Raw genomic sequence first — 22,552 nt, forward strand, 5'->3', positions numbered from 1 at the left:
ACATGCACACTTTCAAATACAAGGAGAGACATTTAATGAACTGTACTCAATTATTGTCAGTCAGGGGATTAATTTCGCATTTACATGTGTAACAACCCAGTTTTAGATTTCATGAACTATAGACAGAAACAAGATTTACATCAGAAAATTTGTTAATTTCATCTTCAAGTTCAAAATTTTACTCAGCACAGAATAATTCTGAAAATATTTCTTGAAAATAATAATACGACTGAATGAAAAAGACAACTGGAGGAAATTGAAAATGAATTTAAAACTAAAAAATAACATTTTGCTTTGAACTTGTCATTTATACATTTATGTTTTATTTATTGTTTGTAGGGATAAAACAAGCTCCACGTGTGTGTTTTCTCACTGCCAGTGAAGTAAACTATACTACTTGATAGTTTGCCTACAGTCGGTTTTAATGGCAATGCTTATTTTTCTGTTTTTAAATCTCTGCATCAAAGCCTCTTTAATGTCCTTAGTCTTGAAACAGTAAATCACTGGATTAACGGCAGGTACGAGGCTGTACGTCATTGTGATAATAATACGAGCAACAGGACTAAAGCTGAATCCCAAATTGTTAGCGAGGTAAACAAAGCATCTTGGCACATAGTAAAGGCAGGTGATAAAGAGCTGAGGAGCACATGTGGACAAGACTCTGTGGCGTCTCTCAGTATGAGGCATTCTCAAAACAGCTACAATAATGAAAAAATACGAAAGAATGATGACTGTTAAAGGCACTAACAGAGTGACCATTGCATTTCCGAGTGCAACAGACTTAACATATGCAACCTTGTCACCACATCCCAGCTGAGTTATCGATACATGATCACAATAACACTGCATGATGATATTAAGGTCACAGTAGGGCAACGTTGAGGCATGAAGCACAATCCCCATCATACGAATGAAAGTTAAAACCCAGCAACAGCAACAAGCGATAGAAACATTTTGGTTTGTGAATAGAAGAGGATATCTGAAGGGAAGCCATATGGCAACAAAGCGATCCAATGCCATCATCAGCAAAATCAAAGAATGAACAGCTCCCAAAGAATGGACAAAATACATTTGTGTGAAGCAGACACTAAACGAAGATACCATGTCATTCCACCAGTATCTGGCAATGATTTTTGGAAGAGTCACAGTTCCGAATGCAAGGTCTGTCACTGCCAGGTGAAAAAAGATCCAGTATGTTGGTTTGTGAAGATTCCGCTCTAACATGATGACAGCTAAAATGAAAACATTTCCGATCACAATAACAAGGAAAACCATAAAAAGTAGAAGAGACACCGGTCCATAATACTCAGGTGCAAGTCCAGGGAATCCAGTGATAATAAAGTCTTTAATATTTGTCATATTCCTGAATTTCATACTCATATGTAGAGAAAGAAAACCCTAAAAGTGGAAATAAAATCAAGCAAACAGCGGGAAAAGGGAAATTAGAAATGAGTTACAGAGAAGGTAGAACTTCACTTTCTATACTGATGCCATAGTATCAAAATAAAAGATTAAAACGTACAGTAGCACAACAAATCGTTATATTTACTTGGTCCTACATGTCGCACATCACCATAACATCTCACCTGTTCAGCTTCGACGCTGATCTGCTTCGAATAACAATCTTGATGTCTGTGATGCTTTATATTGTAAAGGTTTCCAGCAGAGTGTGGTCCAATGATGAGTGCAGAGATGAAAACTCAGAGGGGCCACTCAAGCTTTTGAAGTTTCTTACTGCTTACATTTTGAAATACACAGTGAAAAGTGCCAAGTCTGTTCTGTGGCTAACTGTAAAAGCTGCAAGACTAAAGCTGGAGAAAAGTCACCTTCAGTGCATATCCACAACAATTAATCAAAGAATTGTTTGTTAGACACAAGAGTCTGTCTGGTAGACGAGATAAAATCATATCATTGCAGTGCTTTGCTCCACTGTATTATTTTTTTCATACATTGTACAGTTTTAGGTCATATTGATTTGCAGATAGATTCTCTACTTTTAACATCCGAGTTGAAATTTGGCCAGGATGTACAGCAGGCATGGCTGATCAAAAGTTATCAAAATGCTCCGCAAAAGTCTGAGTAGAAATAGCGACCCCTGGAAATTTACAATTCGCCATGAACCAGGAAATGCTTTGTAACTGCCCTGAACATGCTCCAGTCTGTCTCAAACTTTACATGTATGATCAATGTCCTGCCCTGATCACATTCACATTCTGATTTAAAGCCATAGTTATAGCGCCGCCTGCTGGATGGAAGGAAATGCTCTAAAACTAGCCTGTACATGCTCCGATCTGCTTGAAACTTTACATGTGTGATCAGAGACCAATCCTGATCACATGCATTGGCCAAAATACACTCTAGGCCGCAGCACCCCCTGGTGGATGGATAGGAAAAGCTCTACGACTAGCCTGTACATGCTCCAATCTGCCTGAAATTTTACATGTGTGATCAGAGTCCAACCTTCATAGTTACCTCCGCCAGGAGGTTATGTAATCACCGGAGTTTGTTTGTCTGTGTGTGTGTGTGTGTGTGTGTGTGTGTGTGTGTGTGTCTGTCTGTCTGTCTGTTAACAGCATAACTCAAAAAGTCATGGACGGATTTTCACCAAATTTTTACAGGATGTCCGGAAGAGCACGAGTAAGAATCGATTAGATTTTGGAGGTGATCCGAGTCACCGTCTGGATCCAGGAATTTTTTGAAGGTCGAAGGACAATTGAGAGATGGCCACCATCTAATCTAAGAATCTAATCGACTCTTACTTGTGCTCTTCTGGACATCCTGTAAAAAATTTGGTGAAAATCCGTCCATGACTTTTTGAGTTATGCTGTTAACAGACAAACAGACACACACACACACACACACACACACACACACACACACACACACAGACAAACGGCATGGCGGAGGTATGCGCTAGTGCTTTTCTCGTTCAACATGCACTCTCGGTCGAATCGCCACCTGGTGGACATGCATGGACTCGCCGACCAGCAAGGATGCGAGGACCTGTCCAACGCTGCTTGCAGCTTTAATTGCTTTTACTTTTTCATTCCATTAAGAGGTTGCTATCTGTTTCAGGAGCCTGGCCAGATGGTTTATCGGCCCCAGCTCATGGCAGCAGTGTTGCAAATGGACTGAAGAGTAAAATAACAACAGCAAGCGTGAGAAAAAGCCCACAGCTGAGCAGCAAGTGGGGAGGTACAGAACACCTGGTACAGTGTGGAAAGCAGGAGTTCATAATGCAAACTGCTGTTTTTCTAATCACCTGTTGAAAATGGAGAAAAGGAATGACATAAAAATGAACATCCAAACCTTTGGCCTCACGTAGATCAGATGTGTTTGTTTACAGTATTTCTAAGCTTCTGTTGAAGAGCAGCGACGGGATTTCATTCTAAACATTGGCAGCCATCGACTATGTGCTGAAAATAAGGCTGCTGCATTGAGCAGTGAAGCCAAGAGCAGGATCAAATTCTAAACTAGAAAAGCACTCGGAGAGCGCAGACCTCCGCCATGCCATCTGTTTGTCTGTCTGTCTGTCTGTCTGTGTGTCTGTTTGTCTGTTAACAGCATAACTCAAAAATTCATGGGCGGATTTTCACCAAATTTTTACAGGATGTCCGGAAGAGCACAAGTAACAATCGATTAGATTTTGGAGGTGATCCGGATCACCGTCTGGATCCAGGATTTTTTTGAAGGTCGAAGGACAATTGAGAGATGGCCGCCAGGCCATCTCTCAATTGTACATAGACAGACAATTGTACACAGACAGACAGACAGACAGACAAACAAACTCCGGTGATTACATAACCTCCTGGCGGAGGTAATAAGAGGAAGCTGGCACTGGAGACACCCAGGGGAAGCTTCTCTGCGTCCTCACCCCACTCCACCTTCATTCCAATCCTCTGTGACCTAGGCCAAGATCAATGACACAGTTTAAAGAGGATGGACTGTCAATACAGATGATGGATCCTGCCGAGGAGGAAGCTTTGACCACTGATGGCCTCCAACTGGAGCGGCAGCATTTGATCAAGTCGAACGTTGATGGCTGTCAGTTCGCTCACGACAGATTTTTAGATTGTGTCGTTGGAACTGTTGAGGAAACCTGGATGGGTCTCAGCAAAAACAGTCGAGGTGCAACAGTATTTGTAGATAGACAGACAGACAGATAGATAGATAGATAGATAGATAGATAGATAGATAGATAGATAGATAGATAGATAGATAGATAGATAGATAGATAGATAGATAGATAGATAGATAGATAGATAGATAGATACTTTATTAATGCTGATGTAAATTCAACAGAGCTTAAACCTTAACTGGTTTGTTTCACTGGCAAGACTGCTGAAAAAAAATGCATGTAAAAGAAAAACTGCTGAGCTGATACACTGATTGAATGGCTGAAGTCTCGGTATAATCCATCCCTGCAGCGTAAATCTGTGCAAGATTTACCGGTATATGTTTTTTTGAATGAGGAAACCAACCAGTTTTACACTTTTGTATAAACCACATTAGCAGATAGCATCTTGTCACCCGAGTGAATATTTCTTTGGTGAAAACAAAAGCATTACTCACCCACATTTACACAGCATGCATATCAAACGAAGCACTTGGGGGAAATGCAGAATGTGTTTGTCATAATTCTGCTCTCACATCTCACATGTGTGACAGATCACATTTTAAACCGGCCCATTACCACCTCTGTAAGTTATATGCAACATCAGAATGTGCTGAACCTGGAGCCGGCCAGCTGCTCGTATTAATCAAACAGCCCACTTCCCTTTATGACACCAAGCAAATAGTCATAAATGCTCTTGTCTGCCTTTCTAATAGTGTGGACGCTACAATCAGATTCATGGTGGCGTAAACTATTACATTTCATCTTTATCACATCCAGTGATCATTTCTTTTTCACGGGCCTCGTTTATAACGGCTGGACAGCTTGTTGCATTATTAAATTCAAAGCACTCTATCGATCAGGGAGATATCACACTCCGTTTACTTATATTTACATATATTTTGTTTTCCCACGACAGGCAAACAGGCACGATGAATGTATGGCCCTGCTGGGACACAGAGCTGGTCTGAGATCAGGCAACTTCCAGGCTCTACTGTAAAGTCTGGAGAGGGAACATTTTATTCCGTTTTATCTCAACGTGACAAATAAAGGCTCTTTTTTTAAAGTACAATCTGCAGATGGCAAGAATGTGTTAATTTCTTTGCAAAATAAGGTGTTAAAACATGCAAAGTCACATGTTTTGTTACAGCCACAGCTTAGGATGTGAGCTGTAGCAGGGCTCTCTCCTCCCTCGGACTTGCTCTCTCTCTCTTTGCAGGTGTGTGCTGTGCTGATGAGGAGTCCAGGTGTGTGTCATCTGTCATCAGGAGATCATGTGCAAGTGGAGGCCAGCTAGTCAGGTCCTGGCATCCTATAAAACCATCGTCAGTCGTCGTTTGATGCTAGACATTGCTTTTGGTTACCTGACTCCTCTGGCTCCTTTGTCTGCTCCTGGTCCTCCGTGGATTCCGCTGGGTCAAGGAAAATCATCTGTTTGTGGGTTTTAGTGCAGAGTTCTGGTTGCTTAGTTTTTGTTAGTTAGATTTCCCTTGTTATTTTGTTCTCCTGCCTTGGTGTTACCAACAGTGGGTTGACCTTAGCTTTTGGGTTTGTTTTGTTATTAATCTTCCCTGCCTCTAGAGGCTCCTAGGTTGACTCCCTGAATTCACCCTGAGTTGTACAGCTAGTTCTGGTTCCGGTTGCAGTTCTGTATTCTTCCTGGTTCTGTGAATAAATTTGTTGTTGTTGCAAATCTGTCAACTCGTTCATTTGCTGCATTTGAGCCTCCGGTACCAGCTATAACATGTTTTAAACAAATTTACTAATAGAAATTCTATATATATAATAATAATAATAGTAAAAGAGCAAGCAAAAATGGTTGTCATCATTTTCCCACAACAGAATAGGGCAACCAGAATGAGTGCAAGCAAAAAGAATAAAGTGACTGGTAAATGGAGGTTTTTTTAATGGTTCCTAATTCCAACAGCAAGAATTGATTTTGTGGCGGGAGGTTCTAGTCCATATGGACCATAGCCTCCTGCCTGAGGGAAGTGGCTCGAAAAGTTCGTGTCCAGGGTGAGAAGGGTCGGCTGCAATCCGGTCTGCACGCCCCTGAGTCTTGGAGACGTACAGGTCCTGGAGAAATTAGAGGCTGCAGCCGATCATCTTCTCAGCAGAGTGCACAATGCTCTGAAGTCTGTCTGTCCCTGGCAGTGGCCCCAGCGACCACACGGTGATGGACGAGATGAGGATGGACTTCATGATGGCGGTGTAGAACTTTGTATCGGGCTGGGGCTTTCCTGAAGTCGATCCTCATCTCCACTGTCTTCTGAGTGTTGAGATCCAGGTGGTACATATTAATTTAATGACCTAGTATATACAATAATGTATTTTAAGTTATTCTATTTTATATTGTATAATTTAATATCTGAATTTAAGTTTAAAATATCTTTGATATCTTTAGATACAGTCAATAAATAATATTAAATTAAAACTCAGGAAACAAACAAAAGATTAAAAGTACTTTACTTTCACTTTGCTGAATCAGAGGCGCCTCCTAGCTGACCCCAGTAAAGGTAAAAGGGCAAAGTGTGAACCATAGCTGAGCAGTTGACTAGAGATTCAGTGCTAAACTGAGATAGGATAGAAAAAGACAGCATTTTGTTCCAGTACAAAACACTGACGCCTGCGGCCATTGTGCCAATTCATTGCACTGGTGAGTTGAGTCAATTCCCAGCTAACTGCAGGCAGCCTGAAACTTTTTTGTGATGCTAATTTCCGCTAAGTTAAGCCGCTTCCACTAAAACGTTAGCGGAAACTAGTGGACACTGCAACCCATGCTGCAACCGTCCACTATAGTTTAAATGTTATTGGCGTGCCTTGAATGTTGGATTTGCAAGGCATTTAAAAGATACCGCTGATTAGTAAACATGTTGTATTCTGAAGGCTTTTTTCCCCTTTTTAAATTTTGATGCTATTAATTTCGTTTGCTGCTGGTTGAGATTTCCTTTGCTAGTAAATTCCACTTTTAGCTGTGGTGTGTTTTGTACAGTTACAGTTTCGTTGGTTATTTTGTTTTCCATTGTGTTGCCAACCTTCAAGTGACTTTGTGCTGAAAGCATCAGCTCTCAGAACTAACATTAAATTGTGACTTTGAATCTAATAAATTATCTGTGTTGTACAACAGACACTTGAATTGGAGCAGTAAGTGGATTTCATAGACGCTTCCCTGTGACCAGAAACTCTGATAGAATTACCATAGAGGTAATGTTCTGATGACCTTATTTATAGGTCAGGTTTTGAGATGGCAGCCGAACAGCTAACAGTGAATGTCACAACCATCACAGAAGATTGCAGAGATTGAGGTAAGATTTCAGTGATTCCAGAGAGACGGTTCCAGTCCTGGATGGTGAGTCCAGCCTGCAGGATGCTGAACCTGTCGCTGGTAGTGGGACAACTGTGGACTAAGGAATCCTGTTTTCACCACATGCCTTGAGTGAGGTAGGATTGAATGGTATACACACATACAGCTCCAGAGACAAAACCTGCTTGCCTTTATATCAACGCCACACTAGAGAGAAATTGAGAACAATGCTTCTTACCAAGACTTTGAGAAATCCCAGGTTTTCATTTCTATATTGATGTAGGGAATTACCTGAACCTCCCATGTAGTGTACTGTATACAGTTGGGTTGTTCCTAAAGTTATCTGAATCTGGTCCACTTTTACTAATTACTTCACACTGTACTTATCTATAGCAATAGCTCTGTATTGCTTTTGAGCATACAGTATATTGCCTTATTGCCTGTTTCTTTGTAAACCTACTGGAAATATGCATATGTTACATATACTACTTTAATATCTATGTCACAGAGAAAGGCAGGTGTGTAGAAATCCTTTACTAATGGTTGGATCATCACTTGTTTGTCCAGGCTACTTTTGATAACGATAAAATAGAAGGTATGTCCCAAGATGAAACAGAAAATGCATCCTTTTGTTTGAGTAAAAACAAGATTTTATTTATGATATATCAAATCCTATTATAATTCAGAAAATCCACAATACATTATATTTGTCTTCCTACTACTTTATTATTTCCACTGCATAAATACAGTACAGAATTTGTAAAGCAGTTACAGCTGAAACACTTTACAGTAATGAAAAAGCCCCGGCCATAAAAGTATGAAATGTGCAAAGCTATTTTAAAATAATAGTTTTACAGACTCCTCGTCGCCAACCTTTGTTTTCATACCAGATTTTGAGAAAGACATGACTGGGGCTGGCTGACAGGATATGTTTTCCTTCCACTTGGTGTCGCTCTGGAATCACGTTCCAAGCAAGAGACTAACATTAGTCATTTGCATTGGCTAACTTCACAGCAAACACCACTGGAAGCTGCCACGAGCCTGAGCTATGGCAGCTCATAAGTGATGAAAAAATTAAATTAAAAAAATGTATATTAAAGCCCACGGCAAGCGCGGCACACACAACGACTCGGCAGAAAGGTGTATTTGACAGGCGCCACCGTAACTCAGAAGGATCACGCAGTAGTCATGAGTTCGAATCCAGCTCATGGCCCTTTGCTGCAGGTCCTTGGCCACTCTCCTGTCTCTCTCTCACTGCTGTCCTATCAATAAAGCAGAAAAAGGCCAAAAAAGCATAGCTTAAAAAAAGGTGCATATGATAAAAATGTGGGGGCTGCACTGTCACTAAGCTTTGATGTCAAGTAGGGGGCCACAAAATATTGTCCACAAGTTTGAGACCAATGGTGTAAACAAAAAGATTTTTTTCACCTTACTATGTGAACTGTGCCTCATTTGTCAGATCTACATTAATGAGAAAATTTGATCTCTATTCCAATTTTAATTTTCTTCAGCCTCTTAATCAACATCTGCTTAATGTCTCTGGTCTTAAAACAGTATATGAATGGATTGACAGCAGCAGGTAAAAGACTGTACAACAATATCAATATAATGCGGACATCCATGTTAAAAGAAAATCCAACAGTGTTGGCCACATACACAAAACATCTGGGCAGGTAAAAGAGACATGTGATGAATATTTGCGGAGTGCAAGTTGATAAGGTTCTTTTGCGCCCTGAAACATTAGACATCTTCATAATGGTCACAATAATAGCAATGTAGGAAAACAAAATAAATGCAAGTGGAAGCAAAAGGCACAGCATGGCGACACACAGTGTAGTGACTGTAACTATTTTAACATCCTCTCCACACGCTTGACTTGTTATAGAAATGTGGTCACAGTAGCACTGACCAATGACATTTGATTTACAGTAAGGTAAAGTAAGGGCATGGAGTACAACTGCTACCATCAGAGGCAGAGGTATGAACCAAGCAAACCCACACAGCACAGATATGATGCTGTTTGTGATCAGGACAGGATAACGCAGCGGAATACATACAGCAATAAATCGATCAAGAGCCATTACCAACAACATGAAAGAAGTTACTGATCCCAAATAGTGAACAAAGAACATTTGTACAAAACACCCGTAAAATGTTATAATGCCATCACCAAACCAATATTTTGCAATGATTTTAGGCAGAGTAACAGTGCCAAATGTCAAATCATTCAGTGCCAGGTGACAAAAGACCATATATGTCGGTTTTTGCAGGGACTTCTCGATGACAATAAATGCTGTAATGAAAATATTTCCTACTACAATAGCTTGGTAGATGAAAAAAAGCAGAGCAGATACATGCCCGTAGTACTGTGGTGAAAGTCCAGGGAATCCAAGGAGGAAGAAGCTTCTCATCCTTGTAAAATTAGTGATCATAATTTCAGATTGCAGTAAAAACAAAGACATGAAATTAAGACCTGCAAGATAAAAAGACTTGTTAAACCTTTAAAATTGTATTTGGAGAATATACCCCACCAGCATACCAAATAATTTTACAGAGATAACTAAGACATAGATAAAAAAAAAAAAAATGTTTAGTTGCTAATGCAATAAAGGTTCTGATATTTCTTACTCTGAATGCTCTTACATGTAGGTCTGCATCCAAATCTCATTACAATGCAGTTAGCATCAGCTTTTTATCAAGTCTGACCTGGTGTATCCTCAAAGGAACACAATGTGAATCAGTTTTTTTTTATGTAACAAGTTATGCACACCATTAAGCACTCCACATATATTTTGTACCAGTTTAAGGAAGCACATATTGAATATATGCATCAAAAATTAATTGCTATATATTGATTTACAATATATAGTAATCTATTTTCCCTACAGATTCATGCCTGTGAACTATAGCACTATTATTATGGCAATACAACACTAAACTCCTGGTTAGGGTTACAGAAGGTTTGTGACCTTGCTACAGTGCTGAAAAAGCAAACCATTTTTGAAGGACAGCACAGCATAATTAACTTTTCCACGATTCAATTAGAATGATGATCTTTCTCAAACTTTAACTTTGTGCTTTGTACACCCACCCATCCGCTCTGACCTCCTTTTGCTACCTTTGTTTGCAGCATAGCAATGTTTGGTACAAAGATTTGCTGGTGAATGTAATAGAAATTGGAATTGAGAAATTGTAGAATGCCCTAAGTGGAATAGAACTATTATTGATATCTCTGGTCATCCTCTGCCGTGATTATTCAAGATGGAAGTAATGTTTTTTTCACTGACTACATGTCAATTTTTCTAAAGTGGAAACACATACACACCGTCTTTCACCTGGGAATTCTTTCCACTGATTCTCCGTCCAGTCAGATGCCTTTTGGCCTTGAAATTTGGACTTCTTTTCATCAGTCTTTACCGCAAAGGTTGTTTTGGTAATAAAAACAAAAAAACAATGAATGCATTTTGCAATGGCATGAAAGAAGTTCCTCTAAATTTTTAATGCTGCTGTCATATTAGCTTTGAAGTAAATGATGATCAGAAGTACTTTGATGAATCCAGCACACTCAGTAGCCTTTTAATGTAATACCTTTCATATTCTTTGATACAACTTTTGAAGACATTGCATTGGCAATTTGTGATTGAAAAGTCACTTCACTGCAATTTTCTTATTGCACAGAAAGATTCCTGAATAATGCAAAGCTTTTTATCTTTATAAACCTTAATAGGAGCTACAAGCTTGATTACCACTCATAGACATTTTGTGAGCATTGATCCGATTCATCAGGTTCTATTATGGATTCCTGACCGATAGAGAGCAAATAGTGTTTGGTTCTCTCTCAGGCACTAGCTATCTCACAGCTCGCCACAAGGATGCGCCCTGTTGCCCCTCATCTTTGTTATGTGCACTGAGCACTCAGCAGGTCAAAGTGTGTGAAGAAAAATTTTTTCTTTATTGCTGTATTGAGTTTGCTCCAAGACCCAAAATCAGGTTTCAGCAGTGTTTTCTTCTTCTCTGAGCGAGCTGAAAATTTTGCCAGCCATTAATTTTAGATGAATAAGAGGTGAAGGCCAGCTACTCAACTACTCTGTACATACTCCATTCTGCCTCAAACTTTACATGTTTGAACAGAGTCCTGCTCTGATCACACCCATATGCCGATATCCATTCAGTCATAGCGCTACCTGGTGGCTACTGAAGTATTTTTGTCTCAGATGCACATGATCCAATCTGGCCCACATTTTATATGCTGGACAAGAGTCCAGGTCTGAAAGCATCCACATTCTAAAATTTAGTCATAGTCATGACATGCCAACCATTGGTAAGAGGAAGTTGTAGCTATTATATTTGCATGTACCATTGCAAGAAGCTTTGTGATATAATCCTTGAGATTGATCAGTTAAGTCTCAGCTCCGTAAAATTTCTGCCACAGCTCGACGTGTGCTACTTCCCGACTTGTGTGGATGTGTGAGGGCCTGTTCAGCGCTGCAAATTGTATTTGAATAAAGTGGAAAGAGGTGTAACGATCAGCTAATGTAGGCTCATATCCTCCTCATGGTCAACATCAGAATACCAGTCAAAGTAAAAACAAAAAAAAAGAAAAGAAAGAAAAACACTTACATGCATATATTTACCTCGTACTTGTGTTTAAATTGGACTGTGATACTTTTTATTCTTACGATTATTTGTTTTATTTCCAGAAGACAAATATTTGCAGGTTACAATTTATTGAGAAATGCAACATTACAAAATGACATAACTGTTCAGAGTGTGTTCACTTCAGACGGACATTATAATTCATTCATTTTCTGAACACACCTCAATGCAGTTTTTCTTGAAAAAAAGCAAGAGGAATGAACAAGAAAGAGATATTCCCTCATTGAAAAGGTGTATTGTTTATTTGACTAAGTGGACAATATATTTTCATGTACTGGGAGGTTTTGTCCAGAGAAAAACAGTTTTCTGTTTGTCTGTGCTGGAAGTTAAAAAGCAATGTCAGTTATTTTGTTAAAGGGGAAGCGAGAATCATTTCAGATTGGACCTTGCTACAACAATCAGAAACATTTACACATACTGTAATTGTTGGCCTGAATACAACATAAATGTATTACATTCATTCTGCCTCTTTAAATACAACACATATTTGAATGTTTATAATATACCACTGTTCTGTATTATTTCAGTATTATTTCAGTATTATTTCATTATGCTCTGGCAGTAAATTACACAACACATATGTGTCAACTTGACACATATCTCTGGAAATTATTGGGGTCACGAAGAGCATTAGTACAGTCTTGTACCTGGAAATCTATTTTAGGTTTTGTTCCTGCAACAAAAAGCATTTGTTTATGGTTATAATCACATACTTGGCATTATTTTATAACATGGAATGCTTTTTTTTAGACATCTCTTTCAATTCCTATTCAGTTGTCTTCATTTAAGATAAGGTGTGAAGATGAAGAGAAAAACTTGCAAAATGCCCTGATTTTTTTTATTTGTTTAAAGTTTTTTGGGGAACAGTTCTTCTGCAGAACTGCTTCTGCAAGCATTCTCTCATGTCTTTAGCTCTTAGGCAGTAGATAAGTGGATTAATCATGGGGGGTGTGAGGCTGTACAGCATTATGATTACAATTCGCATATCCGCACTAAAGGTGATGCCAACATTGCTGGCTAAATATACAAAACACCTCGGTAAATAATAGAGTAAGATTATTATCAGTTGAGGGCTACATGTGGAGAGAGACTTTAGGCGACCTTGCAGATTTGCAATCTTCCGTACAGCCATAATTATAGAGCAATATGAGAAAATTATAAATGCTAGAGGTCCCAATAGGGCAAACATTGCCACCAAAAATGCAGGAAAGCCATAAGGGGTCCTGTCAGTACAGGCCAGCAATGTTATACTAATATGATCACAGTAGCAGTGATTGATTATATTTGAGGCACAGTAAGGAAGAGGGTATGCCCTAATTACTAACATTAAAGCTCCTGCCATGCCAACAATCCACACAGTGACACTGAGAATGTAGACATTGGATTTTGTAAGAAAATTTGGATATCTGAGAGGATGGCAGATCGCCAAATACCGATCAAAAGCCATTAGGAAGAGAACATTAGAATTTACTGTGCCAAGATAGTGAACAAAGTACATTTGAACAAAACAAGCAGTAAAGGAAATAGTCCCTGATTGAAACCAATACTTACTGATGATCTTCGGTAAAGTGGTCGTGCTAAAGAGAATGTCACATGCACACAGATTTATAATTATATAATACATTGGCTTATGAAGGCAGCGGTTGGTTGCAAATAACAAAAAAACTGTGGCATTTCCAATCAGAATCAACAAATACACAGAGAACAGTACAGCCGAGGCAAGACTGTAGTATTCTGGATGAAGTCCTGGGAATCCAGTGAGGAAGAATTCTGTCACAATGCTGCTATTTCCTTCCATCATGATGAAGCAGAAGATTCCTTGAAACATTCGAAAAGATTCAGCACATTGGATGAAAGACTTTAACCTCATCATTTTCTAATTGTTATTCTTTACATTGATCTTGAAGCACAGCCTTCAGGTCAAGACAACATTGCATTTTTGCATAGGCCAAATAATTACCTTATATTTTTGAATGAAACTTAATAATATGGGTAAAAATTAAATGTAAGCACCAGTTAGGCTTTAGTTAACTGTCGATGTGTACGTACCCTTCTCAAACAGTGTCATAACATACTCTGCTGAATCATGTGCTAGTTCAGCGCTTAAAAAGACTTCTTACAGTCTGTCTTGTAATGACGTCATGTTTTTGCATTTGTGTCATCCACTGCATAATAATTTGGGACTGTGACAATCATAATAAGAGCCATTTTTGCTTTATAACTGCTTTTTTTTAAATAGAAAGTCGCGCTCTAATTGACAGTAATTAATAATATTAGTCAGTTGGGAAATACTTGAAATGCTTTGCAAACAAGAAACACACACCACATGATGGTTCATTGGGACAACCAATGATTTAACAATGCTAATGAGTTATAAATCCCACAAGAGTAAACGTCTGAACTTCAACAAAACCCAAATGTGAACCTCATTTACTACTGAGAAAGAAATGTTAATATCCCTGGTGTCTAATAACGGTCCCCCGTCACACAGCAAGTGTTTAATGCAGTGTTTCCAATGGGTTGAAATGTCTGCAAGGTGGTGGGTTGCGCCGGAGGCGCGAAGCAACTCGGAGGGTCCGGGGGCATGCCCCCCCCGGAAAAATTTTGAAAATCAAGATGCAAAATGGGGCATTCTGGCACAATTTGGAGCACATTTTGTTGTATTTGTAGCCATTTCCAAAAAGTAAATGAAATAAAATTTTCATGTTTCTTTTCTAAAAATTAGTGATAGGGAGAAAATATGACAAATATAAACCCACTTGTCCTTGCGATCAAAACATGTCAACTAGTCCAGTCTATTATATTCTGGTCAGATTTCCACAAGCCATTCCAAAATGCCACATCAGTTCTTATTACAAATTTGAAAAAGATGACAAAGGACTTGAATCTGGAATCAAGTGGTGACTTTTACTTTTTTCCTAAAAACAACTACATGTTAGGTACCAAATTCCCACTTCATTTTTATTTATAATAAAAAGGTTATGTCATGACCTTCATTTTACTTAAAAATGTGAAAGAAAACTTCAACTCTGGGTTAACAACTGGTTTTCTGAAGGAGTTAGTTCTGTTTTCAAAACTGTTACCTTTTTGAACACAGTTGAATTGAATTGAATGATATCATTTTGGGCACTCTATAAATCATTTCATCAAAAGAAACTAGGAACTTTATATTCCGTTGAAATCATTTGTCTCGTTCGTGAGAACGGGTTTTGTCGTGCCTAAATGTTTTAACGGGAGCCATTTTTGCAGTCACTGTCAATTCGTATCACCGCGGACAACAAAACAGTAAGCAAACTCAGTAAAGGAAGCGAGATCGATGCCTACACTGCGTTGCTCACTTTATTTTGATGACATGCGATAGTTTTGATACTTAATTTGACATATGTCTGTGATACACACCTGCTTTTAGCCCCGAAAAATGAAACGATGGAGCGCTGCCGCTTCTTGTTGCCATGCTCGTTGTTCGCCAATCGGAACGACCGACATTTGAAACAAGAACTCGCGGGATGTCATAGGAGAACTGAGTGTTACCGACCAACGAGGATGTGCCTTGCTGTCTTCATCCACGGCGAGAAAAGGCTGCCATTCTGACTTGTTGATTTCAGCGGCGAATATACCGGGCTTAAGTGTCAATGCTTTGTAATATTTAGCATTACTTTTTTTTTTGGTGCGGACCAGTGAGGCGGCAATGTCGGCAAAATTGTAATGAGGCGGTGGCCTATGCCAGCGAGGCGGCCCGCCTCGTCGGTCATATAGGAAGGGAAACACTGTAATGTGAGTGGATTTTTTCACAGCTTAACTGTGAAGCCTGTTTATTTCCTGGACAAGGCTTGCCTGTATTTATTTTGTTTTTATAGCTCTAGTTATTTGTAGGAACCTTAGTTTTAGTGCAAGTAGTGTGAGTTCAAAGGTGATTGTATAGTAATTGTATGCTGTCAGAGAATGATGATAACAGTGTGAAGGAGAGGAAGCAAAAGATGCAACAGCGGGTCACCTTGAACTGTTCTAAAAGCATTTAAAATTAATTTGACGAATACATTTTTTTTTAAAGTGAACAGATTTTGATGGCCAATGGACAATAACAACTCTTCTAATTAAAAATCGACAATGATGATTCTTAAAATTCTGATTAATTCGTTGCCTTGATGTTTTTCAAGGCATTTTAAAAGTGAACATTTTAAATTTTTTAAAAATGTTTTTCTCGACCAAAAAGGGTTATGTAAGACATATTTAGGCTTAGAAAGTTTGATATGCAGATGTTTTATTGCTCTCTTAATATATCCACTGTGGGTGGAAACATAAATAATAAACTGATATATTAAGTGTTATTCAAGGGAATAGCTGTTGGCCTCCTTTATTTTCTAATGGAGGACATTATCTCAGACAGTCCTGAACCATATAGTGCTGACATCCATAAACAAATATATTCAGTGTGTCTTAAGGCCTTTTGTGCTGTATGTCTTCTTCTTATCCCAAAGTTGATTTCATCTTACCATTTTACAAAATTAATATTTTATCTTTCACAAATGTATAAAATTTAACAAAGATTTTAGCTTCTTTATAGATGCAATTTTTAAGACTTGTCATTCTTATGAAGTGATTTAAAAGAAAGTATACATTAAGTACACTCTTTATAATGTAAAAAGTTTAGGAAAAACAACATTGCATAAGACTGTCTTGAGAATGAGAATTCACCAAGGTACAAAGACACACAGAGGGGGGAAAGTACTCTCACATGCACACTTTAATCACTGTTGAGACTACGATTGACATGAGACACTCATTAGCTTCCTCCTGGGCCTCATTTGTGATGTTGCTTTTATCACTGGTCTAAAACATACATCTTACTCTGTCTCCCAGACAAAACTTTTTAATGGTAAATTGTTGAGCTGAACAAACCCTCAGTAGATAGAAATTGTGCTTCTAATATTAGTGAAGTCTACTAGATATTTACTTGATTATTTAGTAATTTAGTGGATAATAATTTTATTTGTAAAACACCTTTCAGAAGAACCTTCACAAAGTGCTTTGACAGGTAGAACATAGTAATAGAAGAGAAATCAAAGAGAACTTTACAGGAAGGCGAGTCTATAGAAGTGGGTTTTAAGAAAAGATTTAAAAGAATCTACTGGTTCGGTGAGCCTTATCTCTTCAGGGAGGTCATTCCAAAGCTGAGGGGCCCTGATGGAGAAGGCCCAGTCACTCTTGGATTCAAGCCTCGACTTTGGAACAACTAGGAGGGGCCCACCAGAGGATCTAAATCTGGGCGAGGGGACATATGGAGATAGCATGTCTAAAATATAGCCAGGGGCAAGGCCCTGGCAAGCTTTAAAAGTGATCAGCAAAATTTTAACCTGTCTATAAGCCGCAGGTGTCTATGTTGTAACAGGAGATATTTACACGGAAAGATTTTTTTTAATTTTTAATTAAATAAATGCTTTTTTCTGAAGAGTGCCGACAACACGCCAGTAACATGCATTCACGCTGCCGACTCCAAAGTCTCACCATCGATTCACTGATGCCAAGCTGACGTGTAGCAGCTCTATTTTCTTCTTTGACAGGCAGATCGATTCCCTTTAACTCAAAAGCTGCATCATATGGATTTGTTTGTGTGTTTTCCATGATGAGGGTGTAGGCTTGTCAAAAATACCGATACTTCGGTACTTACTCGATCCTAAATATTGTAAACAGATACGATACTAGCTTGCCGTAGTATCGATACTATCGATACTCTGCTCTTATGATCTGCTGCTCCTGCTACAGTCCACGCACCCCCCCACCCCCCACCCCCCCGAACTCACGGCATGTCCAGGCTTGTTAATGTCTCGCTACTACTGGCAAAACATGATGGAATGAAGAAATATAACCATGGCAAGTGTCGCAGCAGAGCGTCCGCAGCCAGTCCTGGTTGACAGGGAAAAGAGTAGAAGTGCTGTTTGGAGGTATTTTGCCTTCGAAACAGATGAACGCGGAAAGGCAAAGGATATAAACAAACCGATATGCTAACACTGCTACCGAGTTGTGCCGACCAAGAGCAGCAGCACGTCAAACTTGTCCAAGCACCTTAAAGACCGACATCCCAGTCTATTTAAGGAATTTCGCGAGGTAAGCTCCCGTTTGATCATGATTGAACTGAGTTGTATTTACATCCTAAATGGCAACGTAACGTTGCTAGGCCATTAGCCGACTAAGCTAGCTAGCTAGCGCTAGTCCAAAACATAACGTTACATGGGGCTTTTTGCCAGCATTAGCAGGCATGCCCGCAGCCCGAGTAATCCCAATTGACTGCTTTAATTTAACGAGATACAAACGTAGTTGCGTCTGCTAAGTGTGATGTTTCTCTTATAGCTCCAGAGTGACGCTGAGAGTGGAGAGAGTCGACCGGCTGCAGCGACACCAAAACACCAACAGCCTTCGCTAACAGCAGTGTTTGAATAAAAAAATGGTTTTACAGCAAAGTACAAAAGCCTGTGCTTTAATTTGTTCCATGTGGTATCAAAATGGTATCGAGCATCGATACTGAACTGGGTATCGGTATCGAAGTTGAAATTCTAGTATCGTGACAAGAATATGAGGGTGTGTGCACGAAGCGAAAAATGACTGATCTGAAGAATTTAATGTGAATGCGTTTGATTTAATTCGAACAATTTCATTGGTCCACTGCGACCTGTTCGGTAATTTCATTCTGATGTGACGAGGCTAAATGTATTGACGGCATGATGCTCACCTGTTAAAATCTATACTATTGCAGTTTGTCTATGTTGTTGAAAAGGTGATAATTGTGCTTTGTGTATATTATTGATGTCATATTGGGTGGTGGTATAATGGACTGCATTCCATTCAGCAATATTACCAACATCTTTCCTCCCTCATGTATGTTCATGGTGGTTACTTCAGCACATCCTGCTGGTGATGCAGTGATTTCATCTGTCAAATGGCTTCTGCATGCAGTATTTTGCTGCTGCATCTCTGGTGGTGCAATTTTCAGTTTGTTTGCCCAGAGAATCTGTGCCCTCAAAGCATATTTAGCACCAGCCCTACTGGAAATCAATGATAGAGTATTTCGCCAATAGATCTTTAAAAAAATTCAGATGGATGACTTAAAATCTCTCTTTGTCCAAGTACAAAATATCAGTGTTACAGTTGTCATGATTTCTCTTAGACATCGAGGATGTGCAGATGTTGAAGAATACGTCCGTTGACACTGTTGCTTTTATGATATAATTTATTATATAACAAAGATGATATCTGAACAGGCACCATGGTTTACCTGTGGAGACTTAACAGCCGATACAGAAATCCCACAGACCAATGGTCAGCGATCAGTTTATATACCTTCTGGTAAAGGATAGGATTACAGGTAGTAGATTATAGGTAGTGGTTAGCACTTTCACTTTGCAGCAAGAAGATCCCCAGTTCAACTCCCGGGGTGGGCCTGGGATCTTTCTGCATGGACTTTGCATGTTCTCCCTGTGCATAAGTGGGTTTTCTCCGGGTACTCCGGCTTCCTCCTACAGTCCAAAAATATGCTGAGGTTAATTGGATACTCTAAATTGCCTGTAGGTGTGAATGCGAGTGTGATTGTTTGTCTGTATATGTAGCCCTGCGACAGACTGGTGACCTGTCCAGGGTGTCCCTATTCAGGACTTAGACTTAAACATGTCATAGTTTAAATAGAATTGTTTAATTGAGCTTTTTTTTTTTTACCTCAAAATGCACCAGAATGCAGGAAAATGACTCCATTTTTCCCGTTATCACTGACACAGAAATTTGTGGCTTTTTGTGGCTCATTGCTATTCTTATGAGTGCGCCACAGTGGCTCTTCATTTAAAATTCCTAGTGCAAGCATAGCTCAGATGATATGGATGAAATAAACCCCATTAACCCTCAACCCCAAGCCCGACCATCCAGGGTGGCAGAGGATCCCCAAATCCAGGTGTGAAAAACTTGTTGCATCATTCCCAAGAAGACTCATGGCTGTACTAGCTGAAAGGGGTGCTTCTACTCAATACTGAGCACAGACACTGAATACTTATGACCATGTGATATTTCAGTTTTTCTTTTTTAATAAATTTGCAAAAATTTCTACATTTCTGTTTTTTTCTGTCAAGATGGGGTGCTGAGTGTACATTAATGAGAAATAAAATGAACTTTTTTGATTTTGGCAAATGGCTGCAATGACACAGAGAGTGAAACATTTCAAGGGGTCTGAATACTTTCCGTACCCACTGTATATAGTTGCTTGTTAATAGATTGGGGAGTTTAGGAGTAGATGGCAATTCATTTTATTGTTTATGTATAATTAAAGTAGTTAAGTTTGAAGTGTTCATTTCCGAAACATTGTTATTCATTACTGTTACATTTTTTTTTTCATTACCGTAATGTACATTTTTTGATGAATTTTTACAGTTACATTAAGTAATTATTTATAACGTCTAATCTTTTAATTAAATGTGAAAGAGCCTTTTCACTATTGTGTTATTGTTTTTTCAGTGTAATGTTTATATACAAAAACACAATGAAAATCGATGTAAAAAATTGTTTCCATGTTACGGAGATGAAATAAATGTTTGTACAAAAATAATATGATTTGTTAGTAATAGATATTTTTGTGGTACCTCATACCTTTGATCACAAGAAAGTCTTTGTTGTCAAAAAAAAAGGCAAAAAAAGTTTTGTTCTTTTATATTTCGTAATTAAAAACATGTTACGGTAATGAATTTATTTCCTCAAAGTCTCAAGAAAAACGTCTGAAAACACCTAAAAAATGTGAATATAGTTTATAATTTCAAACTGAATAATGACATGAGATCCTATTTTATAAAAAGAGGTGGAAAAATTGTGTAAATAATGTTTTTTCAATTTCGCTAAAAGTTGTACCATGTTCGTGAGAATCAGCGTGACATTCAGTCCTTCCATTTGCTACTGGAGGTGATGAAATTGTCTGTCGTCATCACTAGTAATGAGAATATTACAAAGGACTGCTCAGCTCTGTATCCTTTGTGACTGGACGGTTGTTCTGTACAATCAGAACCTTCCGTCTTGATAAAACCTTATCAACGCAAATCCTTGAAGCTGTCTGGTAAAACCCAGAGTGAGCAAGCAAGCTCACAATGTTCTATGACTGATAATTCTTTACTATATATTCAGTCATCTTGTGATATGAGTGGAGGTTTTGCATGAACTTCTTTTTTGCTTCTTCATATTTAACTTGAAATGTTCTATCTTGATATTTAACATGTCTTTATTGAATGCTTCAGTGACAATAACTCAGTTTTCCATAGGTGGTTTTGACACAGTCACAAAGCCTGTGTTAGTTGGTGTGGTGATACTGATTACATATTTTGTAATTATTGTTGCCAATATGATGAATATCCTTTTATTTTTTTGTGACAAGAAATTACACAAACCAATGTATCTTCTGATCTGTAACCTTGCTGTTGTTGATATAGTTTACACCACAAGTGTCAGTCCAACAATGATCGGAGTTCTACTTGCTGGTGCTAAAACCATCTCCTTTGTGCCGTGCATAATTCAAATGATGGTTCATCACGTGGGAGCAGTGATGGAGACGTTTGCTTTAGCAGTTATGGCATTTGATCGATTGATTGCTGTTAGTTGTCCTTTTCAGTATCAGAGTTATTTGACAAACACACGCATTGTCATCCTGACATGTTTTTTGTGGCTTGTTGCTCTGGTTTGTGTGTCTGTCATGCCTGTAACTGTGCTTTCTCTCACTCACTGCCGACCACGGCTGATATACGTTTTCTGCGACTATGCTGGCGTATTGCGAACCACTTGTGGTGACCTTAATCACCATTTTAATGTTATTACTGTTCTGTCGTTTTTTCTTTTATTTTTCACCTTCACTTTAATTTGCCTGTCCTACTTTGTGATTGTATTTTATGTCAAATTATCCTCAAATGTTGACAAAAAGAAAATGGGGAGCACTTGTTTAAGTCACTTGATTGTCGTAGTTTGCTATTACTGTCCTTTATTTATCCGTATTGTCTTGACCAGGATGGGTGTGGTACTGACTGCTGAGGAACGCCATGGTTTACAAATTGGGGCTATCCTTGGCTCGTCTCTCGTAAATCCTTTTGTGTACTGTCTTAATACAAAAGAAATTAAATGTAAGATTTTTAAGGTATTCAACATTGTTGCATCATCTCAGTAGATTCTTGTGAACATTGAGAATTGTCTCTGATAATCCTTTAGTGGTCTAAGTATTATGTTAAAATGAGGGAATTTGTGCATCCATTTTGTAAACTGCAGCCTTACCTGAAGGATTCATTTTAGTGAGAGTCTAGACACCTAGATCGGTAAATTACTGAAATATTTTGCTGGGTAGAAATTTCAGAAACATATGTACAGCCTCAGTTACTCTAAACTTCAGCTTACACATGGTTTTGAATGAAGATTCATGCCCTTGATTGTTTGGCATTTTTACCTTAATGACTTTCACACAACTCTGTGTT

The 22,552-nt window shown here is 38.7% G+C and overlaps 4 protein-coding genes across 4 annotated transcripts; 1 reads left to right on the forward strand and 3 right to left on the reverse strand.

Moving 5' to 3' along the window:
• Positions 1–393: 393 nt before the first annotated feature.
• On the reverse strand, positions 394–2,714 carry LOC110955240 (olfactory receptor 52B2-like). Its single transcript, XM_022200156.2, has one exon. The coding sequence runs from the start codon at positions 1,378–1,380 to the stop codon at positions 394–396; it is 987 nt and encodes a 328-aa protein (XP_022055848.1). The 5' UTR covers positions 1,381–2,714.
• Positions 2,715–8,884: 6,170 nt separating this feature from the next.
• Positions 8,885–9,892, reverse strand: LOC110955244 (olfactory receptor 2AT4-like). The gene has a single exon (XM_022200160.1). The coding sequence runs from the start codon at positions 9,878–9,880 to the stop codon at positions 8,885–8,887; it is 996 nt and encodes a 331-aa protein (XP_022055852.1). The 5' UTR covers positions 9,881–9,892.
• Positions 9,893–12,912: 3,020 nt separating this feature from the next.
• Positions 12,913–13,875, reverse strand: LOC110955246 (olfactory receptor 13C2-like). Its single transcript, XM_022200161.1, has one exon. It carries the CDS (start codon positions 13,873–13,875, stop codon positions 12,913–12,915), a length of 963 nt encoding a protein of 320 aa, XP_022055853.1.
• A 7,437-nt stretch (positions 13,876–21,312) lies between these two features.
• LOC127536880 (olfactory receptor 13G1-like) lies at positions 21,313–22,251 on the forward strand. Its single transcript, XM_051958268.1, has one exon. The coding sequence runs from the start codon at positions 21,313–21,315 to the stop codon at positions 22,249–22,251; it is 939 nt and encodes a 312-aa protein (XP_051814228.1).
• Positions 22,252–22,552: the final 301 nt, after the last annotated feature.

The sequence above is a fragment of the Acanthochromis polyacanthus genome, chromosome 13 (genome assembly GCF_021347895.1).
Source record: "Acanthochromis polyacanthus isolate Apoly-LR-REF ecotype Palm Island chromosome 13, KAUST_Apoly_ChrSc, whole genome shotgun sequence".
In the NCBI taxonomy this organism is placed as follows: domain Eukaryota; kingdom Metazoa; phylum Chordata; class Actinopteri; family Pomacentridae; genus Acanthochromis; species Acanthochromis polyacanthus.

Bases quoted from the DNA above. Each gene is read 5' to 3' on its own strand.
- LOC110955240 (XM_022200156.2), bottom strand. From the start codon at position 1,380: ATGAGTATGAAATTCAGGAATATGACAAATATTAAAGACTTTATTATC.
- LOC110955244 (XM_022200160.1), bottom strand. From the start codon at position 9,880: ATGTCTTTGTTTTTACTGCAATCTGAAATTATGATCACTAATTTTACA.
- LOC110955246 (XM_022200161.1), bottom strand. From the start codon at position 13,875: ATGATGGAAGGAAATAGCAGCATTGTGACAGAATTCTTCCTCACTGGA.
- LOC127536880 (XM_051958268.1), top strand. From the start codon at position 21,313: ATGTCTTTATTGAATGCTTCAGTGACAATAACTCAGTTTTCCATAGGT.